Source organism: Coturnix japonica, chromosome 18, assembly GCF_001577835.2.
Source record: "Coturnix japonica isolate 7356 chromosome 18, Coturnix japonica 2.1, whole genome shotgun sequence".
Taxonomy (NCBI): Eukaryota; Metazoa; Chordata; class Aves; order Galliformes; family Phasianidae; genus Coturnix; species Coturnix japonica.
In genome coordinates, this window is record NC_029533.1 from 3,661,477 (window position 1) to 3,685,114 (window position 23,638).

The 23,638-nt window shown below is 41.8% G+C and overlaps 3 protein-coding genes across 14 annotated transcripts; 1 reads left to right on the plus strand and 2 right to left on the minus strand.

Moving 5' to 3' along the window:
* Window positions 1-1,242: 1,242 nt before the first annotated feature.
* MFSD11 (major facilitator superfamily domain containing 11) lies at window positions 1,243-17,440 on the minus strand. Of its 5 annotated transcripts, none has more exons than XM_015879804.2 (16): window positions 17,218-17,440; window positions 16,298-16,347; window positions 15,561-15,720; window positions 15,174-15,351; window positions 13,429-13,484; window positions 12,389-12,496; window positions 11,897-11,976; window positions 11,701-11,797; window positions 10,119-10,177; window positions 8,733-8,874; window positions 8,160-8,200; window positions 7,005-7,070; window positions 5,788-5,913; window positions 5,182-5,356; window positions 4,152-4,287; window positions 3,214-3,638 (listed from the first exon to the last, which is right to left on the minus strand). In XM_015879804.2, exons 4-16 carry the CDS (start codon window positions 15,267-15,269, stop codon window positions 3,474-3,476), a joined length of 1,347 nt encoding a protein of 448 aa, XP_015735290.1. In that variant the 5' UTR covers window positions 15,270-15,351; window positions 15,561-15,720; window positions 16,298-16,347; window positions 17,218-17,440; the 3' UTR covers window positions 3,214-3,473. The 5 variants fall into 5 exon arrangements, with proteins under 5 accessions (XP_015735289.1, XP_015735290.1, XP_032304229.1 ...); XM_032448338.1 differs by having other exon boundaries at window positions 17,379-17,395; XM_015879803.2 differs by lacking the exons at window positions 16,298-16,347; window positions 17,218-17,440 and having other exon boundaries at window positions 1,243-3,638; window positions 15,561-15,800.
* An 85-nt stretch (window positions 17,441-17,525) lies between these two features.
* SRSF2 (serine and arginine rich splicing factor 2) lies at window positions 17,526-21,925 on the plus strand. 7 transcript variants are annotated; one of them, XR_001558827.2, is made up of 5 exons: window positions 17,526-17,660; window positions 17,834-18,228; window positions 18,530-18,840; window positions 19,178-19,281; window positions 19,911-21,458. XR_001558827.2 is itself a non-coding variant. In XM_032448341.1 (3 exons), the coding sequence occupies exons 2-3, from the start codon at window positions 17,867-17,869 to the stop codon at window positions 18,831-18,833; spliced, it is 666 nt and encodes a 221-aa protein (XP_032304232.1). In that variant the 5' UTR covers window positions 17,526-17,660; window positions 17,834-17,866; the 3' UTR covers window positions 18,834-21,925. The 7 variants fall into 7 exon arrangements, 4 of the variants coding, with proteins under 4 accessions (XP_032304232.1, XP_015735301.1, XP_032304230.1 ...); XR_001558828.2 differs by having other exon boundaries at window positions 17,527-18,228; window positions 19,911-20,022; window positions 20,532-21,458; XR_001558824.2 differs by lacking the exon at window positions 19,178-19,281 and having other exon boundaries at window positions 17,529-18,228; window positions 19,911-20,022; window positions 20,532-21,458.
* Window positions 21,755-23,594, minus strand: METTL23 (methyltransferase like 23). 2 transcript variants are annotated; one of them, XM_015879810.2, is made up of 5 exons: window positions 23,381-23,594; window positions 22,997-23,101; window positions 22,688-22,925; window positions 22,504-22,588; window positions 21,755-22,079 (listed from the first exon to the last, which is right to left on the minus strand). In XM_015879810.2, exons 1-5 carry the CDS (start codon window positions 23,474-23,476, stop codon window positions 21,911-21,913), a joined length of 693 nt encoding a protein of 230 aa, XP_015735296.1. In that variant the 5' UTR covers window positions 23,477-23,594; the 3' UTR covers window positions 21,755-21,910. The 2 variants fall into 2 exon arrangements, with proteins under 2 accessions (XP_015735296.1, XP_015735297.1); XM_015879811.2 differs by having other exon boundaries at window positions 23,458-23,576.
* Window positions 23,595-23,638: the final 44 nt, after the last annotated feature.

Consider the following 23,638-nt stretch of genomic DNA (forward strand, 5'->3'; position numbering starts at 1 on the left):
CCTTCACAGCTGTCCTCCACCTGCACCGTGCTCCATCCATCACGCTGCTCAAGCAGGGCAGAGGTGCCCTGGCAGCTTGTGATGCCATTCACCTCCTTCTTCCTTGTAGCACCGTGCTCAGCCCCATATGAGCGTGACACAGAGCAGCAGGCACACACAGCTGCTGGAAAGGTGTGAAACAAGCAGCAAGTCACTGAGACCGCTCAGCTGGATCCAGGCTGGGCTCCCATCACTGCACACCTCATCTCCAGAGCACAGGGCCAACCAGCATCTGCTTGTAAAAACATATCTTTTGCATTTAAAGTAATAATAACCAGCAATTAGACACTTCAATTGGAAACAGTTGTGCCTATTCACAGGCTCAGCTGTAGGACCGTCTGCACTGCTACAGAAGAAACGTTTTCTTTCCTTCCTATGATCACTCAGCACTGGAACACTGAACCAAACACCCTGTACTGCGGTTATACCTCTGCAAGCATGAAGCATACCATGATGTATATATGGTGGGGAGGCTCTTTTCAACAAGCTGTTATCTGTGTAATTATTCTTTAAGTAAAAATTAATCATGATAAACTGCACAGGTCAGGCTTTACCCCAAGATGAGTGGCTCCGGCAATGAGCAGTCACCATTGCATTTAGTAAAGTGGCTTAATTGAAGTTAATTTCACCAGGTGATCTTAACAAACAGCTATTTCCCTTTAAGATGAGCTGAGCAGGGACACCCACAGCTCCATCAGTGCTCACAGCCCATCCCCTGACCTTGGCTGTCTGCGGGGATGGGGACACCACAGGAACCTCAGTATAAGTTATGATTTTCTTCCCCTCAAATACCCCGTCCTAATTCAGCTGTATCAGCAGAAATCATATTACAAAGACCACCTTCAGAAAAGCCCTTTTATAAACGCTTCCCTTCCTTATCTCAGCGTCCCAATGCAGATTGTACCAAATGAAATGAACGCACCAAAAATAAAAGCACAGTGCTTAGTTACGAGCAAGGGCCAGAGCTGCAGGAATCCTCTTTGCATACATTCATATTGTTATCAGAAGGAAAACCAACTGGCAAGAAAGAAACGTGGACCAGCTTACATGATATGTGTGATAGATGAATTCATAGCAGCATCTCTGGCATTCAGATGTCAAGAATATCAGTTTTCATTTCCTCTTAGCATTTGTTTGAATAACTTGGATGTGATACGTCCGGATATTAAACCTCAGTAATAACATAAAAGGATAAGAGCAGGAAAAGGAAAAAATATATATATATTCTTTTCAAACAAACCCAAACAAATTAATATGTAATTTCACTTATAAAGATAAAAACCCTGATGTAAAACAAAACCATGGCACCACAAACACAACAGCAGAAGCCATTTCCTTTCCTCCCCCCAAATGATTTACCAGGGCTGGTAAACACCAATAGGAAGATTAAGGGATGGAATGATGACAGCTTCCAGCCCTGCCATTCTTTGGACTGCTACAACAAGCATTCTGACCCATGGAACCATTGTATACAGCTGTGTCTGGATTCTTTTTATTACCCTGAAATCACAGAAATAAGTGAAGAAACAATCATGTGTCGTGGCTTGATCAACTGCAAACCTTCTCTTAAGATCAAACGTTTAAAAGTTATACAGTTAACAGCCAATATATATTGATATGTATATGAATGAGAACTGTAATCACTGCCAGCATCCTATCACGTGTACATTTTATGGTGCTCTCTATACAGTGTCTTTACATTACAGGACAACAGGTGGATAAGAGCATCTGAGTGCTGCTACTCACTTTTTGTGATCGAATACCAAATGCTTTCTCAGTTTGTCTGACAGACTGGAATGGCTCCAATAACCCCTCACTCAACGTGTGCTCTCGTCTCATTCTTCCACATCATCCAGTACATCTCCTGGAAATATATAAAGGCTTTCCTGGCTGTCCTCAGATTTCTTCGCTTGCCAGTTGTTCAGGTGCCTTCTAATCCCCCCACTAACACCTTACTAAACTCATAGCAAGAAAACCTAGAGTGAATTTTAAATCCTTTCCATATACCTCTAAAATAATCCTTCTCTGCTGTCTCATTATGCATGAAGACAGCTGTGCTTCATGGGAGCAATACTTTATATGCTCTGCAAGAACAGAAGTGACAGCAAATGTCACAGGAGACATCATACTCCCTCACCAAGTTTAACCTTGGGCACACCTATGTCTGTATGACACGCAGGAGCTACTAATGCATACTCCAAGTCAATATTTTTACTTGTCTTGGAAAACATGACAAGACATTTGCATTCTGACTGTACAAAAAGCTTGAGAAATGGTACTCTTCTAAGAATAGTTAGACGGAGTGTCTAAAAAACTCCCACCTTGCTCAGTGTTTCTTATCTGCTCTCAGCTGCATCTTGTTTATCTGCTAGATGGAAGCAAAACTGCAAGCACTACAACGTCATGCAGACATGTAAAAGCGAGGTGGGTTGCACCTGCTGAGTCCAGGAGATCACCATTACAACAGTTCCAGACTCAAATTCAGTTGCTATGCCATTCAGCTTGTTTTCACATTTGGCAGAATGAGATTCCAGTACAGTCTTCCCTAAATATACTGAAGGAAACAGCTGACATCAATCATCTCAGGTATTTTTGGACCGTGCAGCAGAATAAACACCACAAGATGATTCTCACAGATCACATTCTGACTCCAACTGCACTTTTAAAGCACATCTTTGAGAATACTCCCATCACTGAGGTTTTTAATCATGATCTGTGAGCTGAAAAGAACTGCTGGGACATCTGGGAGGGAAGCCTTGCGGTCCTTCACATAGCATTACCCTGAGAAGGTGACAGCAGCTGCCCCACTGCAGCTCTACTCTGGGAGATGCTGGACTGAAGGCTGGTTTTATATCCCAGAGGTGACTAAGTAAAGCAAATTGTTCTACACAAGGATTTGAGAACTTCCAGGTAAAAGAATAAGGCAACATTTCCTGCAGAAATACTGCATATCTAATTGATTTTTTTTTCCTGACAATGATATGAATCGATTGTTCAGTCTTACAGACTCATTCTGCAATACATCATAAAAACACTGGTCATTCAGTGGGAGAATTTAAGTGTCTGCAGAACGAGGATATAGGTAAAATAATTTAGGGAGAGAAAGGAAAACTAATTCTGACAGTGAAATTAGGCAATTACACGTTCAGGAAGGTATGGCTGAGAACAAAAGTCTTCAATCCATTGATCTCTATTTCCTTTCATTTCTAACACGGGATTTTTAAGAACACGCATACCACGCTCAGTTGATTAAAGCAAAAGAAAAAGCCTTTCAGACTTGGCATTTTCTCCTCCTATATTTCACATTCAGTTTGAGGGATGGTGATTTATTAGTAGCTTCCTCCATCATAATCTCTTCAACTTGATCCTTCCACCTTCTCGCATCACTTGTCAAAAATGCTTGTGCTCTTCCTTATAGGTGTGGGATATTGAGATCAAATGCTGCTGTAGTCAGAGCCACGGGCAAGTAATGCTGCTGCCTTCCACTCCACTGCAAAGAAGGTAATGGTTCCAAAGAAACCAACAATCACCATGATCAGGAGCTGCCACTGCAGAAGGAAGTAGTTGCTGTAGAAATAGGCAACCGCAGCACAGATGGACTGATAGGGAAAAAAAGTGAAAGATGTTAAGTGGATATATCCACTCCAGCACTGCTGCACAAGGTTAGAGCTGGTAATACACACAGTTTAATGTGCATCTTTAAGTATGCTTCAGTCAAAGATATATCAATCAAACTTCATTATACCTCAGCATATGTCTCTACACGATATACAACAGATTTAGTTTTTACTTATTTAAATGTGTTCACTATAGAAAATGAACACATTTGAAAGTGTCTGAAGCATGGCAAGCATGGCTCTCCTTTATTTCAAAGCATTTTATCTAGAAACAATGCAGCCAAGGCTTTAGGACAAAATCCAGACAACCTATTTTCAGTTTTACAGCATCACAAGCTATTTTGTACCAAAATATAGCTAGAAACATAGCTAGAAACTTTGACAACCACTCCTGCTCACTTGCATTGTTTCCTTTTTAAGGGTAAAAATCCCATTAAAGCTGTATAAAGAATATTCCCCACACTTGTACATTCAGGAGGTCGCAAGATGTAATACCTGAACAAACTTAAAGATGGCAAAGGCAGGAGCACTGTCTTCAGAATACAGGAATCCTAAAATGCTGAGGAGTTGGGTATTGAAGCAGCTGTCTCCCAGGCCCAACAGAAAGCTGCAGAACATGGCCACCTCTTTGCTGCAGGAAAAATTCAATCAAATGTAAGAATCACTCATTCAAGCACCTCACACAGCTACTGACTAATGCATGAACCTACCAACTACTTTTGACAGACTTACTTGGAAACGGAGAATGGAAGAAAGTTATCAAACTTTAAATTTCATTGGAAAAGAAGTGGGAACATTTGGCTGGCAAAAAGAATAGTTTCATCAGATTTTAATTCCTTGAATGCTAAGGCTTCTGTTAGTATTACCAACAGTCAATTCTATGCTGCTAAAATCTCATTTCGGTGCCTGGAGTCACAAAGCCCACACAGCAGTGATCAAAAGCCAAAGCACATACAGCGAATTCACCACAATTGCAGGAATATGAGCAAAAAGACCAATTCACATTGCAGAAAAATACTCCTATTAAAAGAGCAGTCCCACATACAGGCACAAATGCTAATAACTGCAGCTTGGCAGCTGTGCCTGCACAAACTGACCACATTACTTTCACACACATTAGCTCAAATACACCCCAAATGAAGGTTGCAATGATAAGAAAGCTCCCTATAATCTTCCCCTAACACAGGGCAGTGTAAGGCAGGCAGAGCATAGCTCCAATCAAGTGGACTTTGACAAGGAGCATTCAAAGACATTCAGTGTAAAGCTGGTGCTCTATGCTATAGTAAAAATGAGCCAGACACTTAAAACAAATCCCTGACAGCTGGCACAAGTTGATCACAACTGTAAGAGTTATGTTCCCAGATAGCATAATTGCTACCAAATATCCTCATGCTTTTTATTCTTACACCATTTAAATCCCTAAATTGGGTACGCACCAGAAAAGCAGATTCAATGAGTTTTCTATGAAAAGTACAAGCTGTTTTATATGCACATTGAGTTACACCAGAGTGAAGAGCTTACATACCTTGGAATCATGTAAGCACTGTCATCTGTTCCTTCCATAGGAGCAACAGGGGCATTACTTGGCATGTTGACAAAAATTAAATAAAAGGCAATGAAGTGGACAATGATGCCTAGCATCACAATGGGGTTCCTGCCAAAGCGACTCTTCTTGCTCAGTAAACCAAAGATCCCTCCACCTGTAGGGATGGAAAAGGTGGGAGACTGACATCAGAAACAAACATACAAAGCACAGGTTTTAATTCAAAATAACAGAAATTAAAAACAGAATGAAAATGTACATTGTAGATATCACTGTGTTTAATTACTGAAGCACTCACAGACATGAAAGCCACCCCAAAGCACCTGCCAGCTCTGCCACACCAGCTCTTCATGGTGACAGAACCTTTGGGTTGCCAGAGGTGTCCAAGACAACAGGCACATTTCTCATGGGAATGCTGATGAAGACACTTAGTCTTTTTACAAGGTATCGTGCCAGGTCTTCTGTATCCTCCTCACAACACTATGAAGTGAGGAAGGGTGATTTTCTGCTTAGCTTTGTTAATTGAAAAAGCACTCGCCTCTCTATGAATCCAAGTTGCTCATCAGCAAATGTTCCCTTTTGACTCACCTAAAATTTCCCCAACACCAATAAAAATCCCAGAGAGACCAATAAGGCTTTTCTCTTCGGTGCCAAACCTATTCACAGCACCAATGCACGTTCCATACACTCCAGAAAAGAATGTTAATTCCAAACCTTTGAAGGCAAGCAAACAAAATTAACAAATGAGGGCTTTCTTCCTAAGCTTCACAATAGTTCATATCTAAATGTTTTTCCCTGAAGTAGCTTTTAAATGCATGTTTTAAAAGAGGGGAGCGTAACAGAAGCAAACAAGAGGAGTTCTAAGCTATGTAGTCATTACACTTTTCTATGCTAATTTATGGAAACAATATAAAAAAAGCCATGTCATATAATGAGCATCAGATGCACTGAGGCTCAGTTGTTGGTATTTCCACTCCTCCAAGTACTTTGGAATTTCATTCAAACAAGAACTGTTGTGTGAAACAGCACTCAATAACCAAGGAAATAAAACAATTCCACTTTAAGATCTTTTTCCCATATTATGGTATTTCTAAGGAAGATCCCTGTGCCCCCAAACCCTAAACAAAAGGCAAGAGTTCTTCTAAGCTCAGCTTCTCCTTTACCATAGGTGCATAGTGAAAGCAGAGCAAGAATAACTACTACTTGCTAGAAATCTTTCTATTGCTGATACTGCTTAAAGAAAAACAGAAAACACAACTCCCATTCCCCTCCTCTGTCTTTTGCTATTGCAAAAACACAGCACACCATACACTGATCTACCAGCAGCAGGCTGTTCAGCGCTGTATGTGACCTGCAGAGCCTCAAAAAGGGATCAGCTCTCAATAGTCTGATTAATCAAACCATACATTTCAGAAGTAAAAGCCTAAGCCTGCCTTAAGGGACTTCCCGTTTTCCTATGAAGTGGCAATACTGACCAGGAGCCACGAGATGGCAGCAGGCAGCTCTTCCAAGCTGGACTGATAGTTTCCTACTTAACCTTCTCTACCAGCTTTAAATTTCATCACACAAGACCCCATTCCCTCGCCTTGTTATCTTGTTTCACACTCCTGTTGCACTGAACATGTACAAGGAATTCAAGTTAGTTCATTTGGCTTAACATAAAAACTGAAGGGAAATAGGTAGAAAAATGCCCAAGAATCCTCTTTTCCACAAAAAAAAAAACAACTCTGCTGTGCGGCTGTTATTTAAAATCCCAAATGATGCCCAGCAGTGCTGCACAATCACACACCATGCTTGCTTCATACCTGTATAGGCTGTTGTAACACTGAGGAGCAGAATCTCCTTTGTGAAGCTTAGCTTTATAGATCTCTCTGGAAAGACACGATAAAGGAGATTAACATAAATTCAACTAACAGTACTAAGAGCACCCGCACCTTCTTTGCTCTCTGCTTAAACAAAAAGTTATTTCAACTGTGACTTCCTTGCAATAAGAACATTATCGAGTGATAAGCATACAGACATTCATTTGCACTCTAAAGAAACTATTTGATCTCAAATCTTTTTGTAAGAAATGCAAGGAGGGAAATATTAAAGTGCAGTTTTTAAATCAGCAGATAATTTACTCTTCACTGTATTTTTGTACTCACTGTTCATGGTGATTAACTCCTATAAGAATAAATACTTTGTCCATGAAGATCTCCATGATCTTAAAACAAACAGTCACTGATGGACCAAATCAAACTCAGTGGAAACTAGTCAGTTCAGTTCAAAAACTTTAAGTGTTATCATCTGGTCACAAAAAGCAACATGCAACTTCTCCTTTACATTGTTTTTTTCTATTTGAGAAGACAATTTAACTTTCACACACTAGCTTTCCCTAGGGGAGACCTGTTGTTTTTGAGCTTATCTGTACAGGGAATGCATTGTAAAGCAGCATGGATCTCAAACTCAAATTTCTCCTGCATTATACTAGCATAGATGTGAAGTCTCACACTTTCTTTGCTTGCAGACAGACTTTGATTGTATGACGCTGTCATGGGAGAAGCACTTCTGAAGTTCAACCAGCCACCTTGCACCAGTTACACATCAACAGCAATCTGTGCACACATTCAGCATTCCCAAGCTTTTCCATTTGTGAGCCTTGTTTATGCTTGACTCTAAGTCACAAATATTCATACAGAAATCTCAGTTCCTATCAGGCTCAAACCTCATCAATCCCATATCTATACATGAACTGTTATCTCTAGTCTGATAATAATTGTCATTTGACAGCCTCTTTCCCCAAAGGCCAGACCAGAATTTCTGTATTTCAAGTGCAATAACTGAAATGCATTCTTTATCCATCTGCTAATTTTTGTTCTGAGTGATTTGTACATTTTCACATATCAGCAGAATCATGGAGAGCTGGAAAGGATTTGTCAGGATTTTCTGAAGCAACTCGTATGTTAAACAGTACTTACTGAAGGCATCCACTGCTCTCATCAGTTTGTATCGTGCAGACCTGGGTAAATAAATGACTTGAGTTAAAATAGAAAAAGACTGCATATCCTGCATTTGCCTACCTATGCACTTCTAACTTCTGATATACTCAGAAGTTGCACCTATACATTATGGAAACAGATGATAAATATACTAGTATGAAAATATAACTTTGAAAAAGGATGGGAATAATCTCTGTTCATTCCAGCCCTTAACCTTGACTGATTAGGCAAAGAAAGACAAAAGCCAGATGCACATTTAACAATCAGTGGAGAAAAGAGGTAAGTGGTATCTTTCCATAGGCACTTACTTAATAAAGGGAAAACTTGATGTGCATTACCTCACTCTGCCCTTGGAAATGACATATGCTGAACATTAATTGATTCTCACTTGTTCAGATACAGGCACTTTTCTATCAAATCTGTACATTCTACAGGTTGTTCATAACATTCAGGCTGCCAGTTCAGAGGGGAAAGTGAAACTGACACTCCATTATGAAGCAGGGACACATAAGTAAGTACATATGACAATAAATTATTGTTGTAAGCACTTACGAGCTGTCCCCAGGGATTTCATTAGTAGAATCTTCCTCCCCTGGAGCTTTTGTGTCCTCTTGTTTCCTAATCAGAAAGAACAGAACTGTGCCCACAAGACTGATAACAGTCAAGGCAATGAAGACAGTCCTGCGATCGCTCTCTGGAAAAACAAATTAAGAGTCACAACGAGATGTGTAAAAGCAATTCAGACAAAGTCAGCTACCTTCAGAGAACTAATACAAGCATAATTCATAGCAGTGTTTAAAATGCTTACTGCTTTTCTACTTTACGCCGCATGCGGAACAAAACTAACCCAGTTATTTGTAAATTTCTATCTCATTTTCACAGTGCCAATAAAACATTGGTATATTAAAGATCATTACTTGCATTTCCTGCCATGCAAAGGCTATGACCAGGGAGGAGCCAGTTAGCAACGATAGTGGATAAATTATTAGCAGAAAAAAATTGTATGTTTCAGGACATGTATAATTCAGAACAGATATAGGAAGTTACCCCAAAAGCCTGCAGATTTCTACAAGCTTGTTCTTTACCAGATATTAGTACTGTAACATCAGGCTATTAGAATTGTACACTACAAAAGCCTTAACAGCACTGAAACCTCAGAAACTGAAGCAGCATACAATGTGTTGCTGGAGGAACATAATTGCTTCCCTCTGCACCAGCTCTGGTGCATCACCCAACTTGTCTGGCAAGGGAAAGTCTGCAATACCAAAGTTATTCCTACTTGCATATTAAGCAGGGGAAAAAAATGCTGAGAAACTGCTAACAGTTGTGACTGAACCAATGAATGAACACAAAGATACTGCCCATGCTTGTATTTAATGGACTTCTGCTTAAAGGCAAACAGTAAATTGTTTTGTCTCAATTTAAAACAACCTGTGCATGATTATAGATCAAGAAGAAAACATGCTTCATCTTGAAATGCCTTCAATACAGGCAGTAAAAAGAAGGAGGAACTAATTTTCAATTACTATCAGATCTTCTAATGCTAATATTGAGCTTTTAATAAAGAAGAGTCTCAAGACGTTTCAAGAGCATTTTCCATTTAGAAATGCAAAAAACCCTAACAGCAGAACTCCCCCATATTTAATGGCTGCATTCAGCAGTTAGCAATAGCAATGAAAACTGGAAGGCACAGAACTTCAAGGACTCCATGAGAGAATGTGGGAGCTGACATTTAAAAACTAACCTGTGCTGTGCTACCAAGTCCATGTCTATGGGGAACCTGAGGCAATGCATTTAACAGAGGCAAGATGTAGAACAAAGGCAGTATTTCTGAAGCCTGATAATTTAGATGTCAATATCTTATTCCTGCTTGACCATGCCAGAAAGTGGCATCTGTATATTTCTGTTACCATCTTGCCACAAACAAGCAACACCAACCTGATATGTAAGTTTTCCCTTGCCAAGCGAAGTATATATAGAGGTTTCCAAAAAACAAGCTGTAAACAGAAAGAACAACACAGATGAACTTTTTATGGTAAGATTAAGATCACAGCATCACAGCCATACCATTCTATGCAAAACCAGCACTTCACAATCGTGGAAGAACAAGAAAGCAGTTGCTTCCCATGCAAACTGTTTACTCTGTAGAGAACTGCAAACACAGGAGAGGACTTGTCCTAACACTGGCTATTCCTTTTTAGGAATCAATACAGAACAAGATAATAACAAACTATTTCTTATCTCTCCCACTGTTTTTGGGAGGGTGTAACTTAGAAAGATGACATACCCACAGAAATGAATTTGCAGAACTCCCCTAGAAGAGCTGTGTATCTTGCCTGAAATATTAGTCAGTCAATGCTAAACTTACTGCTGACAGGTTGAGGAAATTCTGTGTTTCTACATAAAGCTCCCTGCAATACATCAGCTCAGAATAAATGGTGACTCAAAAACAGCCACCACTCCTTTTCCTCATCTCAACTCATATATTCTATGCACTATAAAATACACAATTAGTTGAGTTTGTTGAGATCATTTTGCTACACCAGGATGTAACTTTGCTACACCAAGATGTAAATTAATTCCAAAACGCGAAACACAAGCACACCACTGTTTCACACTGCTGTTCCATTATTGCAGCACTCTGTCTACACACAGCATCAGCAATGCCACTTAAAGCAAGCTCATCAGCCTAACCACTGTGACTCACTCCCTACATTATTTCTCAATATCCAGAAGCACTGTATTAGCAGCATAAGATGTATCTGCCTTCAGGATACATTTGTGGACCTGCTATCAGTAAATCTGATCTCTCTCCAGTCTTGCTGACATTATCCAACTCCAAAAGTTTTTCACCCATCATACACACACAAAAAAACAAACAGCTCATTGTTCCAAATCAATGTTCCCCTGGTTTCAACACATTACATGAGCTCTAGTACAGCAGGTCTCACCAACAGCTCTACATTTTGCCTAGCTGCCACCTTCCTGGTCTGCTAACCCATGAGTAAAATACTCCTTAACGACCTTCTCTCCAAGTTGAAGAGTCCCAGTATTTTTATTCTCTCTTCATATCAACAGCTCTGTTTTCATGCACACCACCATCATCTTTCCCTCCAACAAAATTCCAGAGCAACTGGAGGCCCAGCACTGAGGTTAAATGGGCCTCATAGACAGAGGTGAGATGACGGTGTGGGGAGGCCATGCAGGATCATGAGAGCTCATTACTATGCTCATGATCCTAATGCAAAACATCTCTCCAAGACCAGACAGGTTTCCCTTACATTTGCCAAATGCACCCAGAACTAATACGCATCTTTTCAGTACGTCAAGAGCAGAGACTTGCAATAGATACCCTTATATACACTGCCAACCCTTAAAGGAGGTCTGGGTAGGGCGGATCCTACAAACACCTGAGCTCCCCTTGGCTGGCCCTGCCTTCCCATCAGGTGCTCAATTGCTGCTTCAAGCTGTGACTTGCATTTCCACTGCAACAACTGAAAAGCTATGAATTAAAGCTTACCTGGACTGTAAGAGGGCCCAAAATACTCCACTGTTCCTTCCAATGGTATTTTCATCAGAATTTATAGTCAAGCAATTTCCCTGTGCCGTCCATAGTACTGGAATGTGCAAAAGATATTTGATCAGGAAATAAAAGAGCTTTAGAAGTATGTTCAAATACAACAAAGAACAATGAGCAGAATAAAAGAAATGCTTACCTGCAGCTGCAATGCCAATAAAAACAGAAGCAGTATAGAAAGTCCACGTAGAAGGTTGAATAAAAACTGCAATGTATAAGCTAGAATAGAACAAATTCACCCATTTATTGAACATAAAACAATGTGGAGAGCGCTCTTTAAGAAACAGCTATCTTAGCTTCTCTTAAATCATCCACTGTCATCCAAGGTACCACGCAATACAATACAGGTTATGTAAAAAAAAGTAAGGTAAGCTTTTTACTCAACCAAGAATGTAGATGTTTTTTATGCAGTCAGTAACCTGAGACCACAACATGAACTCAACAGTCTGCAAAGCCTGAAAACGATAAGGAAAAACACACAGTTTCCAGTAGGCTTGAAGTGCACTGAAGTCACCTACTGATAGATGCAGCAGCTCAGCATGGTGTGCTCCTTAGCCAGTACAGTTTGGTATTTGGTACAGCACTTCGACATGGAAAATAAAGATATTTCCAAGAAATTAAAAGTACTTACCTATAAAATATGCCACTAATAAACATGGAGAGTTGAGGTCCTACTAGTGCAACCACTGAAGGTGAGATAAGGTTTGATGCTGAGAATACTCCATATATAATAGACATGCTACATAAAGAAACAACAAAGATAGGAAGGTACTTAAAATAAAATACAGGTTACAAATGTAGATTGATTAAGAAGACTGCTCAGTTGATTCCAAAGTATTAAAATAAATTTAAGCAGCTGCCTAATTTTTATATTCAAACATTTCCTTCCTTTCTGTTGTTAATTACCTTCAACCATTTTACTCCATACAGAAACACTCAAGTGTAGTGTTTCTTGCACTGCTGAATTGAGTCCCAAGCCATTGCAGGACAGCACATCTAATTTATGACAGGATTTTTGTCAAACTGTGCCTTACCAAGTTCCTCTATTTTGTGCCCAGTACTTCTAACGGAGAACGTACCAGAACCACTTTCATCTATTAGTGAGCTTTTCATCTTCTGTCAAATACACCATAAAAACTGTATGGATATATTTTGCAGTAGCTGTATTTTTAGTTTATATTAAGCCAGTAAACCTTTCAAAGCAGCAACTGGGTTTTCTTACATGACAGATCAATTTGGTTTACAAAAGCTCCCTGATCATACTTGGTGAGTCTGGCCAAGTCAGTGCAATAAACACTCAGAATGGTATTTTACAGATGAAAGCCTTTCTTCTCTGCTTTTCTGGTTGCTCCTTTCCCAACTACATTGCAGTATTTCCTACAAGTTGATCCAAACAACCTATATACTACAAAGGCACAGAAGCAGATGGGGCACACTTCGTTTTAGCTTTACAAAGAACATACACAAAACGATCACATAGATCAATTAGAAATGAGTAATTCAGACTAGAACTGAATGTGAGAGCCATGATTTAAACTGCTTTAAGTATGCCATTAAATTGTGAAGCCAGCAGAACTCTAAAATCTCTCGAGAGTATCTCTCTACCGGATGTAATTATAACTAGCTTCACCCTGCAAGGAGCAAAGCAGAAAGAAAATGCACGTGAGTTACCTTGTGTAGCCACTGCCATGAAAATCTGTGCTGTTTAGATTTGTAATAACTGTTTGCTGTGAGGAGAAATCATATGTAGTGTTGTTAGAACATCTTGAAATCGTTTGCATCAGATTGAAGTCAATGCTAAACATCAAAAAAATATCATTGAATTATAGAATTAGCCAGGTTGGAAAAGACCTCAAAGATCATCGAATCCAACCGCAGCCTAACCATAGTACCCTAATCATATATTATCACAAATAGATTCTACTTAAAGAGTTAATTACAACTTATAGTATCTCTGTACAATGACAATAATGAAAAGACAGGAATTGTAAATACCCAAGAGGTTATTTACAGGAAAAATTCACCCAAATGGAAGCCTTTGGTATGCTGGGAAGCACTAAAGCAATCTCCACCAAGGAGCAATCTCCAAGAGATGCTGCCTTAGTGGTGGTCAGCCATAAATGAGGTCTAGAGGAGGTGGAGTCAAGCTCCACCCCTTCCAGGGCACAGCTCCACTACTCTCACCTGTGCTCCCACAGCTGCCCCAACACTTGCCTCAGCTGATTAATCAGAGGTTCAGGCTGTGATTAACAATTTCCCATAAAATCTCCACAATGAAGATATTTGGCTGGGAAACATCCATTTGAAGCAGTAATAAAGATTTGGGAATTATATCGTGATTTAACCAGAGATCTTACAGTGCTTCACAAAACATTTCTCTTATATAGCCATGTATTACTAACTTCATCTAAACAGTGAGGAAAATAGGCTGAAGCTTCACTGTACTCTTAATCTATCCAAACTTCTGTTGTACTTTAGGTTCAGCTGACAGTTTCCATTCTTTCATTCAGTTCCCATTTTGTTCAGTCTTCCCATTAACAGCTTGTTCCTTTTTTTCCCCCTTGAATCAGCTTTAGTGATCACGAGACCATGTAATTAGCTGGATTGTCTGGCACACCTGATTGAAAGTCAGTTTTAATGACTTTAATGGCAATACATTACATCACTGCATGATCGCTAGGCCCAATTCAGTGAGGTGCTGCACATTCATCGCATAGCAGAATTTAATCATTATGCTGTTTAACAACAACTGTTGCAAGCAATTATTTCTATGGTGTAGAGAAGGACATTTAGATGTTTAAACTCAGAAAGAATTCTATTTAATGTGTAAGAACAGAAAAGCAAGATGGATGTTGACATAAGACTGATACCAAAAGCAATGTCAACAACTAAGTTAAAGAAGGTGACTTGGCATTTCTAGCAGCTGTGTGAGCCTGACTGCTTGCCAGGTGTCATCCTCACACTCCCCCTCAATGTTCAGTTTGTTAAAACAGAAATAAAGGTAGCATAAGGAAAGAAACCCCAGGAGAAACTAAGGGCATGTTAAGTAGGGGTTAATAATAACATTTTAGGCAAACACTTTGAAAGGGCTTATATGCAAAAATCAGGAGTGTGAAAGATAGAATAAAAATCAATTGCTATATGTAGAATGATACAAAACAGACATTGAAGTTCTAACATTTGATTGCTTAATTTTCCACTGTCTAAGCAATCAGACAGAGTTACATAGGCAGCAACAGTACCTTAAGGAAATAAGCTGATTAAGCATCCTGTTAACCAACTTAAACTAGTTAAAACTAAACCAAAATGTCAAAATACATACTGCACATTAAAAATCCCACTAGAGCAACACACACATTAAACAAAGGACAAAAGAACCGTCACACAGCTGAGGAATGCTTTGATAACACACCTACCGCAATATTTCCACATGTTTGGAAAGCAGTGAATATAAACATGAATGAGATTCCCAAAATAAGTACGTTGAAAAGTTTTTTTGAGTCAGGAGTCATTTTGTGGGTTGTTTTGCCAAGTTCTCAGCTTCAGTCTGGAAAAAAATATATCTATTTCCCTTTAAAAGCTTCCACTTAACTCCTGTTTAAAGAAAGAAGAAAAAAGAATAAAGCAATGACAACAAAAAGCCCTTTAAAGATGATCATTCCCGAGAGCTACTTGTTATTTGCTAGGATATAAACATCAACAAATCCAGAGATCTAGATATCTTAAATAACACCCTGCAAGGTCAATAACTCAGAAAAAATAAATATATAGATACAAAAAGCAAAGATCAACATTCTCTGTACCTTTTCCCATTAAGTTAAGAGAGCAGGAAGCAGCACGTTACTTCTCCGTGACATCTCAATCCACCCAAAGCAGCAGTTTTCCAAGCATCGAGATTGTTAATCAGCTGAGTTTCTTGCCATGGTTCTGGACTGGAATCCTGGTCAAAAGCCAGTAAATCACCTGACAAAGGAAAGATGAGATATTCACGCACACAAGTCATTTCCATGCATGCTGGACAGGAAATAAGGAACATTTCACAATACAGATCAGCTGACCGTGCCTAGAAAGCCCTTGTGCACTATGGGAAATGCAGTTTTATGTCTGTATGCTTTTTTCTTTACACTCGAAAGAGCAGACATCAGATAATCCTTAAAACTGAAAAGCTCTTAGAAAGCTATCTAAGAAAAATGCCTGATTAGCTGGATTTATACATAGAAAAGGTCACTCCAAAGGGCAAATAATTCCTCAAAAGAGAAACTTTTCATTGCCACCAACACTGAAGTTTTGCTCAGTGCTTTTGCTTTATCTTAGTGACTCAAGAAGGAACAGCCTGTATAATCTTTCACTGCTTTCTCTCACAGCATTCAATTTTAGTAATGTTTTGCTCCTTATACCCTGCTTTACAGTGGTTTTCAGCAATACATTCAAGATCAATTGATCTTTTAGCTTCAAAGCCCTCTGTCAAGCTGTCAGCAAAACTAACACAGGGTGACATACACGTGGTATGGATGGGATGGATGCTTGTCACTGTTAGTACCTTATATATGTTCTGTATCTCCTCAGTCAGGAACGGAACATTCAGCTAAACTGCCAGACAAAGAGGAACAGGTGGAAATTGAGAAAATCAAAAAGCTTTATTCTTTACTTGAAGAAGAAAGTCAGCATGATCACTTTACAAAGATCCAACAGCCATATCAAGGTGCTGCTTTTAATGTCAGCAAAACTCTCTTTCTGTATTAAATATTTAAAGCTGGATTGACTTTTTAAAGTCCAGTTCTTACAATTCCTTTAAGGCATCACTAAACAATCAGATCCCACGTTTCCCTGCCCACAGCCACTGAGTCCCACTCAATTCCTTTGGCAAACAGGGTGGTGTGTGGGGACCATTCTGCTGACAGCAGCTTATACTGAAGGGATCACAAGGGGGGACTGAGGGAATCACATCTGTCACCTTAGAGAAATCACTGTAAAGAAACAGACTTTAAATTCCTCCTGAGCGAAAGCGTTTTGGCAGATGAATGAAAGCAATGAATTCAAACTCTCTGAGAAGGAAAAGAATAATAAAACACAAATCAATACAGACACAAAAGCCAATCTTAGGTTATTTGATTTCCCAAAGCTTTTCTATAGGAAACAACTTGTTGCTTGTGGGTTTGTATCCAAACCATCGCTTAATGAGCTCACTTTTTCTTCTCCATTCATATCAAAACAGCATTTTTGATTCCTATCCATTAAAACCAGCTGACAGAACTACAAACTACAAACATTTACCACAGCTTTAAGGTAGGAATTAAACATTACGGCTGTACATAAGGGAGGGAATCACCACCACCACCCCCCCCCCCTCAGTGCCCTCCCCTCAGTGTCCGCCATTTTAGGCGGTGGGGGCTGTTCCTTCGCATCCATTTCCTTATGTTATTCCCTATGGTGGCGTTCCCAGCCCACACACCCACACACCCCTCGGCTCATTTCGGATCATTTTGGGCTGTTTTTTCGCTTTTTTTTTTTCTTTCCGTTTATAACACAAAAGTTCGACTCCGACGATTACTTCTTCCGGGTCAACGCCGAACCGCCTCAACGGCCAATTTTAAACGCGTGAATATTGTTAATTTTAACACCTATTTTTTCCTCTATCTTCGGGGTCGCTATTGGGAACCGAGGTCTGGGATTAAAAATAAAGCTTCTCCATTAATTTCGCCGTCGCTTCCGGCCCGTAGCTCACCGCGCGCGCTTGAGGAGCTTTCACTTCCGGAGCAACGGCGGCCATTTTGTGGCGTTAAGTAGGCGCGCGCGGGCGGCGCCCCGCTCATTTCCTCGCGGCCGCGGGTCAGGGCGGGTGGGCTGAGCGCTGTGTGTCCGTTGCGGCCTTTAGGCCTCATCCTTTACCACACAGCCCGAAGGTGGGTGCCCTGCTCCTTCGCTCCCTACCGAGGACCCTGCGGTTTTTCCCTATGCCCTGTAGCTCTCCTCCTTTCTGGACTCTGCTCGGCCGTCTCTCCGGCGCTCCTCCTCCCTCGTAAGGCCGCGCCGCCTCCAATTTCTCCTCCTTTTCCTTCGGGTTTCTTCTCCTCAGCCGCCGCCGCCCCTCGGGGGGCTCCAGGCCGCCATGAGCTACGGGCGCCCTCCGCCAGACGTGGAGGGCATGACGTCCCTCAAGGTAGATAACCTGACGTACCGGACGTCCCCCGATACACTCCGGAGGGTTTTCGAGAAATACGGCCGCGTTGGCGACGTTTACATCCCCCGGGATCGTTACACTAAAGAAAGCCGAGGATTCGCTTTCGTCCGTTTCCACGACAAACGAGACGCTGAAGACGCCATGGACGCCATGGACGGGGCCGTGTTGGATGGCCGTGAGCTCCGGGTGCAGATGGCCCGCTACGGCCGCCCCCCGGACTCGCACCACAGTCGCCGCGGCCCTCCGCCCCGCCGCTACGGGAGCAGCGGTTACGGCCGCCGCAGCCGCAGGTGAGTGCCTGGGTGTGAAGATAGACACGGGCTCTGCTCGCACTGTGCGGCCCTTTGGCTCTTTTTCGCTTTCTGAGGGAGTTTGTGGGCGGGGATGGAGCACGTGAAGCTGTCCCGCAGCAGCCTTAGCCCCCGGCCACTCGCTCTGAACAATGGCGCCCTCTGAACGTTCATTTTCTCGCCCACGTGGGTCGGTTCCTCCCTCCCCGTCCCGAAGTAGTAGTGCAGTGGTGCGGACCGTTGTGCCGCCTGCGTTCCACGTGTAACGTTTTATTTTCCTCCCTCTCCTCTTTGGTTTTAGCCCTCGGAGACGCCGCCGCAGCCGATCGAGAAGCAGGAGCCGCTCTCGGTCCCGCAGCCGATCTCGCTACAGCCGCTCCAAGTCTCGATCTCGCACACGATCCCGCTCCCGTTCCACCTCCAAGTCCAGATCAGCCAGGAGATCCAAGTCAAAGTCCTCATCTGTCTCCAGGTCTCGATCCAGGTCGAGATCTCGGTCCAGATCTAGGAGCCCTCCACCAGCTTCAAAGAGGGAATCCAACTCCAGATCCAGGTCTAAGAGCCCTCCCAAGTCTCCGGAAGAGGAAGGAGCCGTGTCCTCCTAGGAGAACGGTAACGTACCTCGGGATCAGCACACCTTGCATGTTACTTTATTGTAGCACTTAAGCGGGGTGTTGGGTAGTTCATAGTATTAATGGCTCGAACCAAGCGGATCCTAGTGGGGCACGTTGTTTAGCTGTTTGTTGTTTTTCTTTCTCTCGAGCAGTGCTTTTTGGTTATTGGTTTAGGGAAATGAATACCAAAGGGCTTTCTGCACAGCAAATTTTCGTGTTTTGTTGAGAGATTAATGGCTTGGTTTTGATTAAAATTATTGTATGAGACGCAACCTATGATGCAAATGACTATTTCTTACTGTATTTATCCAACATCTGCATTTTCCCCTTTAAAGCTGCGGTCTCCTGTTTGCTAAAAGAATATTGGCCAGTATTGCAGATTTTAACTGATTTGGCTGATCCTCCAGGGACCAGTTTCTGTGGGCGTGTATTGGAGCAGGTTTGTCTTTAAATGTTAAAGATACACTATCCTTTTATAATGGAATGGAAGATCGGTTCAGTGGCCGTTATACTGACTGGAGGAGGTAACTGTTGTAGCAAAGTGGCAAATTCATTGCAATGATACAACGACGGCAACTAGTTTTTCCTCAAGTTGTCAACTTGAAGAGGCTCCTAAGGACAACACTGGGTGGGGAAAGGATAGTGTGTCTTTAACCCATTCGAACTGTTTGGTCCTCTTTTTTAAAAGGAAAGGGCCTAAGCTAGCTCTGCAGTTAGATCATTCTAGCCAAACTAGTGACACTTTGATATTAATAAGTTTAGTTAAGCCTTTAACATGAAGGGTAGCTGTATAGCTTTTAACATTCAGTAATTGATTGGGAAACAGGCTGATGGGCAGCCTGATTGTAACAAAAAATACATTCATTATTACAACCAACCTTAACATTTGGCCTCTGAATTAAAACAACACACTGGGGGGGGAGGTGGAACACCATGGAAATGCCCAGAAGCGTTAAGAAATTAGGCAAAGCCAGTTGAAACACAACTAGAATTAAACCTGAAGTCATCCACGCAGCGGAGAAGACACGAGATAGAAACCTGGCTGAATTTCTCTTTCTTCAAATCTAGATGCATCAGATAAATGAGAGCCTACATAAAGGACGCCTATGGGGGGAAAGGATCGCTTGAGTCTACAGTCCATTGGAGAGACCCCTGGCATGAGCAACCAGCTGTCGAAAAGGTTATTTTGTAACATTTTGTCTAACTTTTTACTTGTTTAAGTTGCGCCTCGAGTGGCAGATTTTACATTTTCTGTGCCATTTTGTTGCTGTTATTCAAATTTCTTGTAATTTAGTGAAGTGAACGACTACCGATTTCATTATTGGCTTGGATATGTGAGGTAAAACTTCATTTCTGTTTATCTAGTGCTGACTTTCAGTTGAAATTGATGGTAACTCGCTGCCTCATGTTTCATACTGAGGAAGTGAGCAGCTCTTCTATACTGAGCAGCTGCAAACTAAAAGCATCCTCAATATTGTCCTTAAATAAAATTGAGAAGGGGGGGGGGGAAATAAGACCCTTCAATTTGAAATTTACTGTAAATGCTTAATTTTGTTTTGTTTAACTTTGAATTGAAAATAGTATCTTCAAATTGATAGAAATCTTTTCAGGTGACAGTTGATATTTGAAAAGGATTGTTTTTATCAGCCTCGATTCTAATCTCTTCTCTTATGTATTTTTGTGCACTAGGCGCAGTTGTGTAGCAGTTGAGTAATGCTGGTTAGCTGTTAAGGTGGCGTGTTGCAGTGCAGAGTGCTTGGCTGTTTCCTGTTTTCTCCTGATTGCTCCTGTGTAACGATGCCTTGTCGTGCAGAAACAAATGGCTGTCCAGTTAATTAAAATGCCTGACAACTGCACTTCCAATCACCCGGGCCTTGCATAAAAATAACGGAGCATACAGTGAGCACATGGTATACACACCTTATTTTTTCCAGAATGGTAAATCTTGCCAACATACATATATGAACTTATATTTGAGAAATGTAATGTTAAGAAAGAAATGGTTCATTCCTCTGTAAGTACTGATTTGGTGTATCTTTTTGCTTAAGACATCTTGTACTATACCCACTGTCTCTGTAGTTAATATTAAACATTTTTTTTTTTTCCTGTGTTAACTTTTCTCAACTTAATGTCTGAGTCAGCTTATTTTTAGCTTGAAAAGGTTTCTGCAATTATACTGTCAATGTTTAACTTCTATATAGTAACAGAATGCGTTCTATTGCTTCTTAATTTTATCCATTGGGGGTTGCTTTGAAATCCCTCTGGGCAGATTTGCTGGTATTGTGACTAACCCAAATGCTGTATGATAGTATTGCACACCAGACCAGCTCTGTTGGATGTTATGGAGGATACACACTGAGCAGTACTAATTGCATTTGCTGTGTGCTTGTCTCGATTCAACAGGCTGCTGCTCGATGGTAGCTCCATCTTAGTGATCTTTGATTGATTTCTTTTTCTTTTTTTTGGGATACCAAATGGATTGTAATGTCAATCATCACATGTCAAGGGTTATTGCGATGCCTTGTTAACGTTACGCATGTATGTTAAATGGAAATGGAAACATCTGAATACTTTGCAGTCTGGCTTGACCAGGGATTAAAAGTGCTTTTCTACAAACTTGAGGAGTTTGTGTGTTCCAGGACTAGCAGCATTCTACATAGATTCAATTACAGGGGCTGGGTTTTGTATAAGATCCCTATGGGAATGAGCTTCAGTCCTAGGAAACCGACCTTAAGGGATGCATTTATCTTCAAAGAGTTCAATGACTTTTCTTGGTAGCTGAAGTTGTGTATTGAGGTTGGATCTTGTGGGTTGTCAGGTTGTTAAACTATGTTGTATAGTGGCTTAAATAATAGAAACGAGGCTCTGAAACATAACTTGGTCATTGGGAAGCAGAACAAATGTATCAAAAGTTACATAAAGAAACAGATTTATTGTGTTCATACTAATGGGGATCTGCTTTCCAAACCATCCACAGGATTGCTGGAAATCAGGCTGTTTCCTGCAGATCTGTGATAGAGTTGAGTATCATCTTGTAATGGAAAATGGAACCAACAAGTGGAATAAACTTAAGTACCATCTGATGTTGCTGATGAGATGATGATCATTTCAATGGTGTGTCTGCTGGGTAGAGAAGAACTGGCCAAGTGCTCTTTGTCTGCACTAAACGAATGCAATGGAACGTGGATGCTCTTCAATCGCCACTTGTAGAGCAAAGCTTCGATAGACCAGTCAGCACTGAGGGCAAGAAACAGTGTGTAAATACAATCCAGGTTTGGAACTAATGCAGTGATTAGCAGAGACTCAAACTTTATATGATATTCTGCAACACTGAGCTTGAAATGGTTCTCTAGCCAACAGTAAATATGTGGTTAGATGTCCTTGTGATACTCATAGGATCTATTGGCTACTATCAGCCTGATTCACAGCCTGATATTCATAGGATATACTGGCTACTATCAGACTGATTCACAGCCTGATATTCATAGGATATATTGGCTGCTATCAGCTTAATAGCAGCCTGATATTCATAGGATATATTGACTACTATCAGCCTGATATTCATAGGATCTATTGGCTACTATCAGCTTAATAGCAGCCCGATATTCATAGGATCTTATGGCTTATATGTTCTTATGTATAGGATGGGGGTGGAACTGACCTTCGGACTTGGTAAGTGGTCCAGAACTGAGCGTGTGGGTTCTTCTCCAGCAAGAAGGAAACTGTAGTTAAAATATCTTCAAAGTCTGCAGAGATAAAGGGGAGATTTGAGTGGTTTTAGTTAGTTTCTAGATTGTAAATACATTTAAATACGTTTCTATGGAATGGGAGTTGGAAATGGTTACCTTTTGGATCAAAGAAGACATCGGATCCTAAGATGATATCTATGGGATCGAGAGCGAGCAGCTGTGGGGATATACGGCCCCATGTGATGCCTATAACGGGTACGTGGTGCAGCTGGTTCATGATGCAGCTCCGTTGTGAGATATCCCTGCACTGCTGCAGCTCCTCACTGTCCGACAGCGTCACCTCGGCACCGCACTTGGCTGCCACGATCCCGGGCAGGCTGACACCTGCACCGAGCTGCAGGGGCGGTCAGTGCGGGGGGTGGTTTGTGTAGGTAAGGGTGGCTGGGTTATACACAGCCGTGTTACCTCCAACACCCTGCGGCCGGGCAGGGCGCTCCTATGGAACCACACGTACTGAGCCAGCACGGCGGCACAGGGCCAGGCGTACATCCCGTACTGCGGGTCCGGCACCTGGAGCACATCAACACATGAACACGGGGCTGTGGCTCCGCGCTCCATCTCCCTTTACCCCCCTCCATCCCCATCCCGTACCATTGTGTGCCCCGGTGGCGCAGTGGTTAAGGGCGCCGCTTTGCAACACTAGGACCCGGGTTCGAATACCCCTGTGGTGCAAGTGGTAGCAGTGCCGCTCTGCAGCACAGAGGATCGAATCGCGGGGTTTGGACTCGCTGATCTCTCAGGTCCTTTCCAACCCACACGACACTGTTACTATTAATTACTATTAATTACCTCAGGGACTCTCAGCTCCAGCCCCTCCCGCTCGGCTCCTCCCGCCGCGTCCCCCACGAAGCGGAACCGCCGCTCACCCCGCCACGGCTCCCCCATGCCCGCCGCCTCGCCGTCGACCAATCACACGCGGCGACGTGTGGCGCCAGGCTCTAACACCCAATCAGAGCTTTCTCCAGGAGTGACGTCACGAGGAGCGCCGCGGGGCCCTCATGGCGCCTTTCGGTGCGTCCCGCCGGGTCCCTGTAGGCCCTTCCCAAC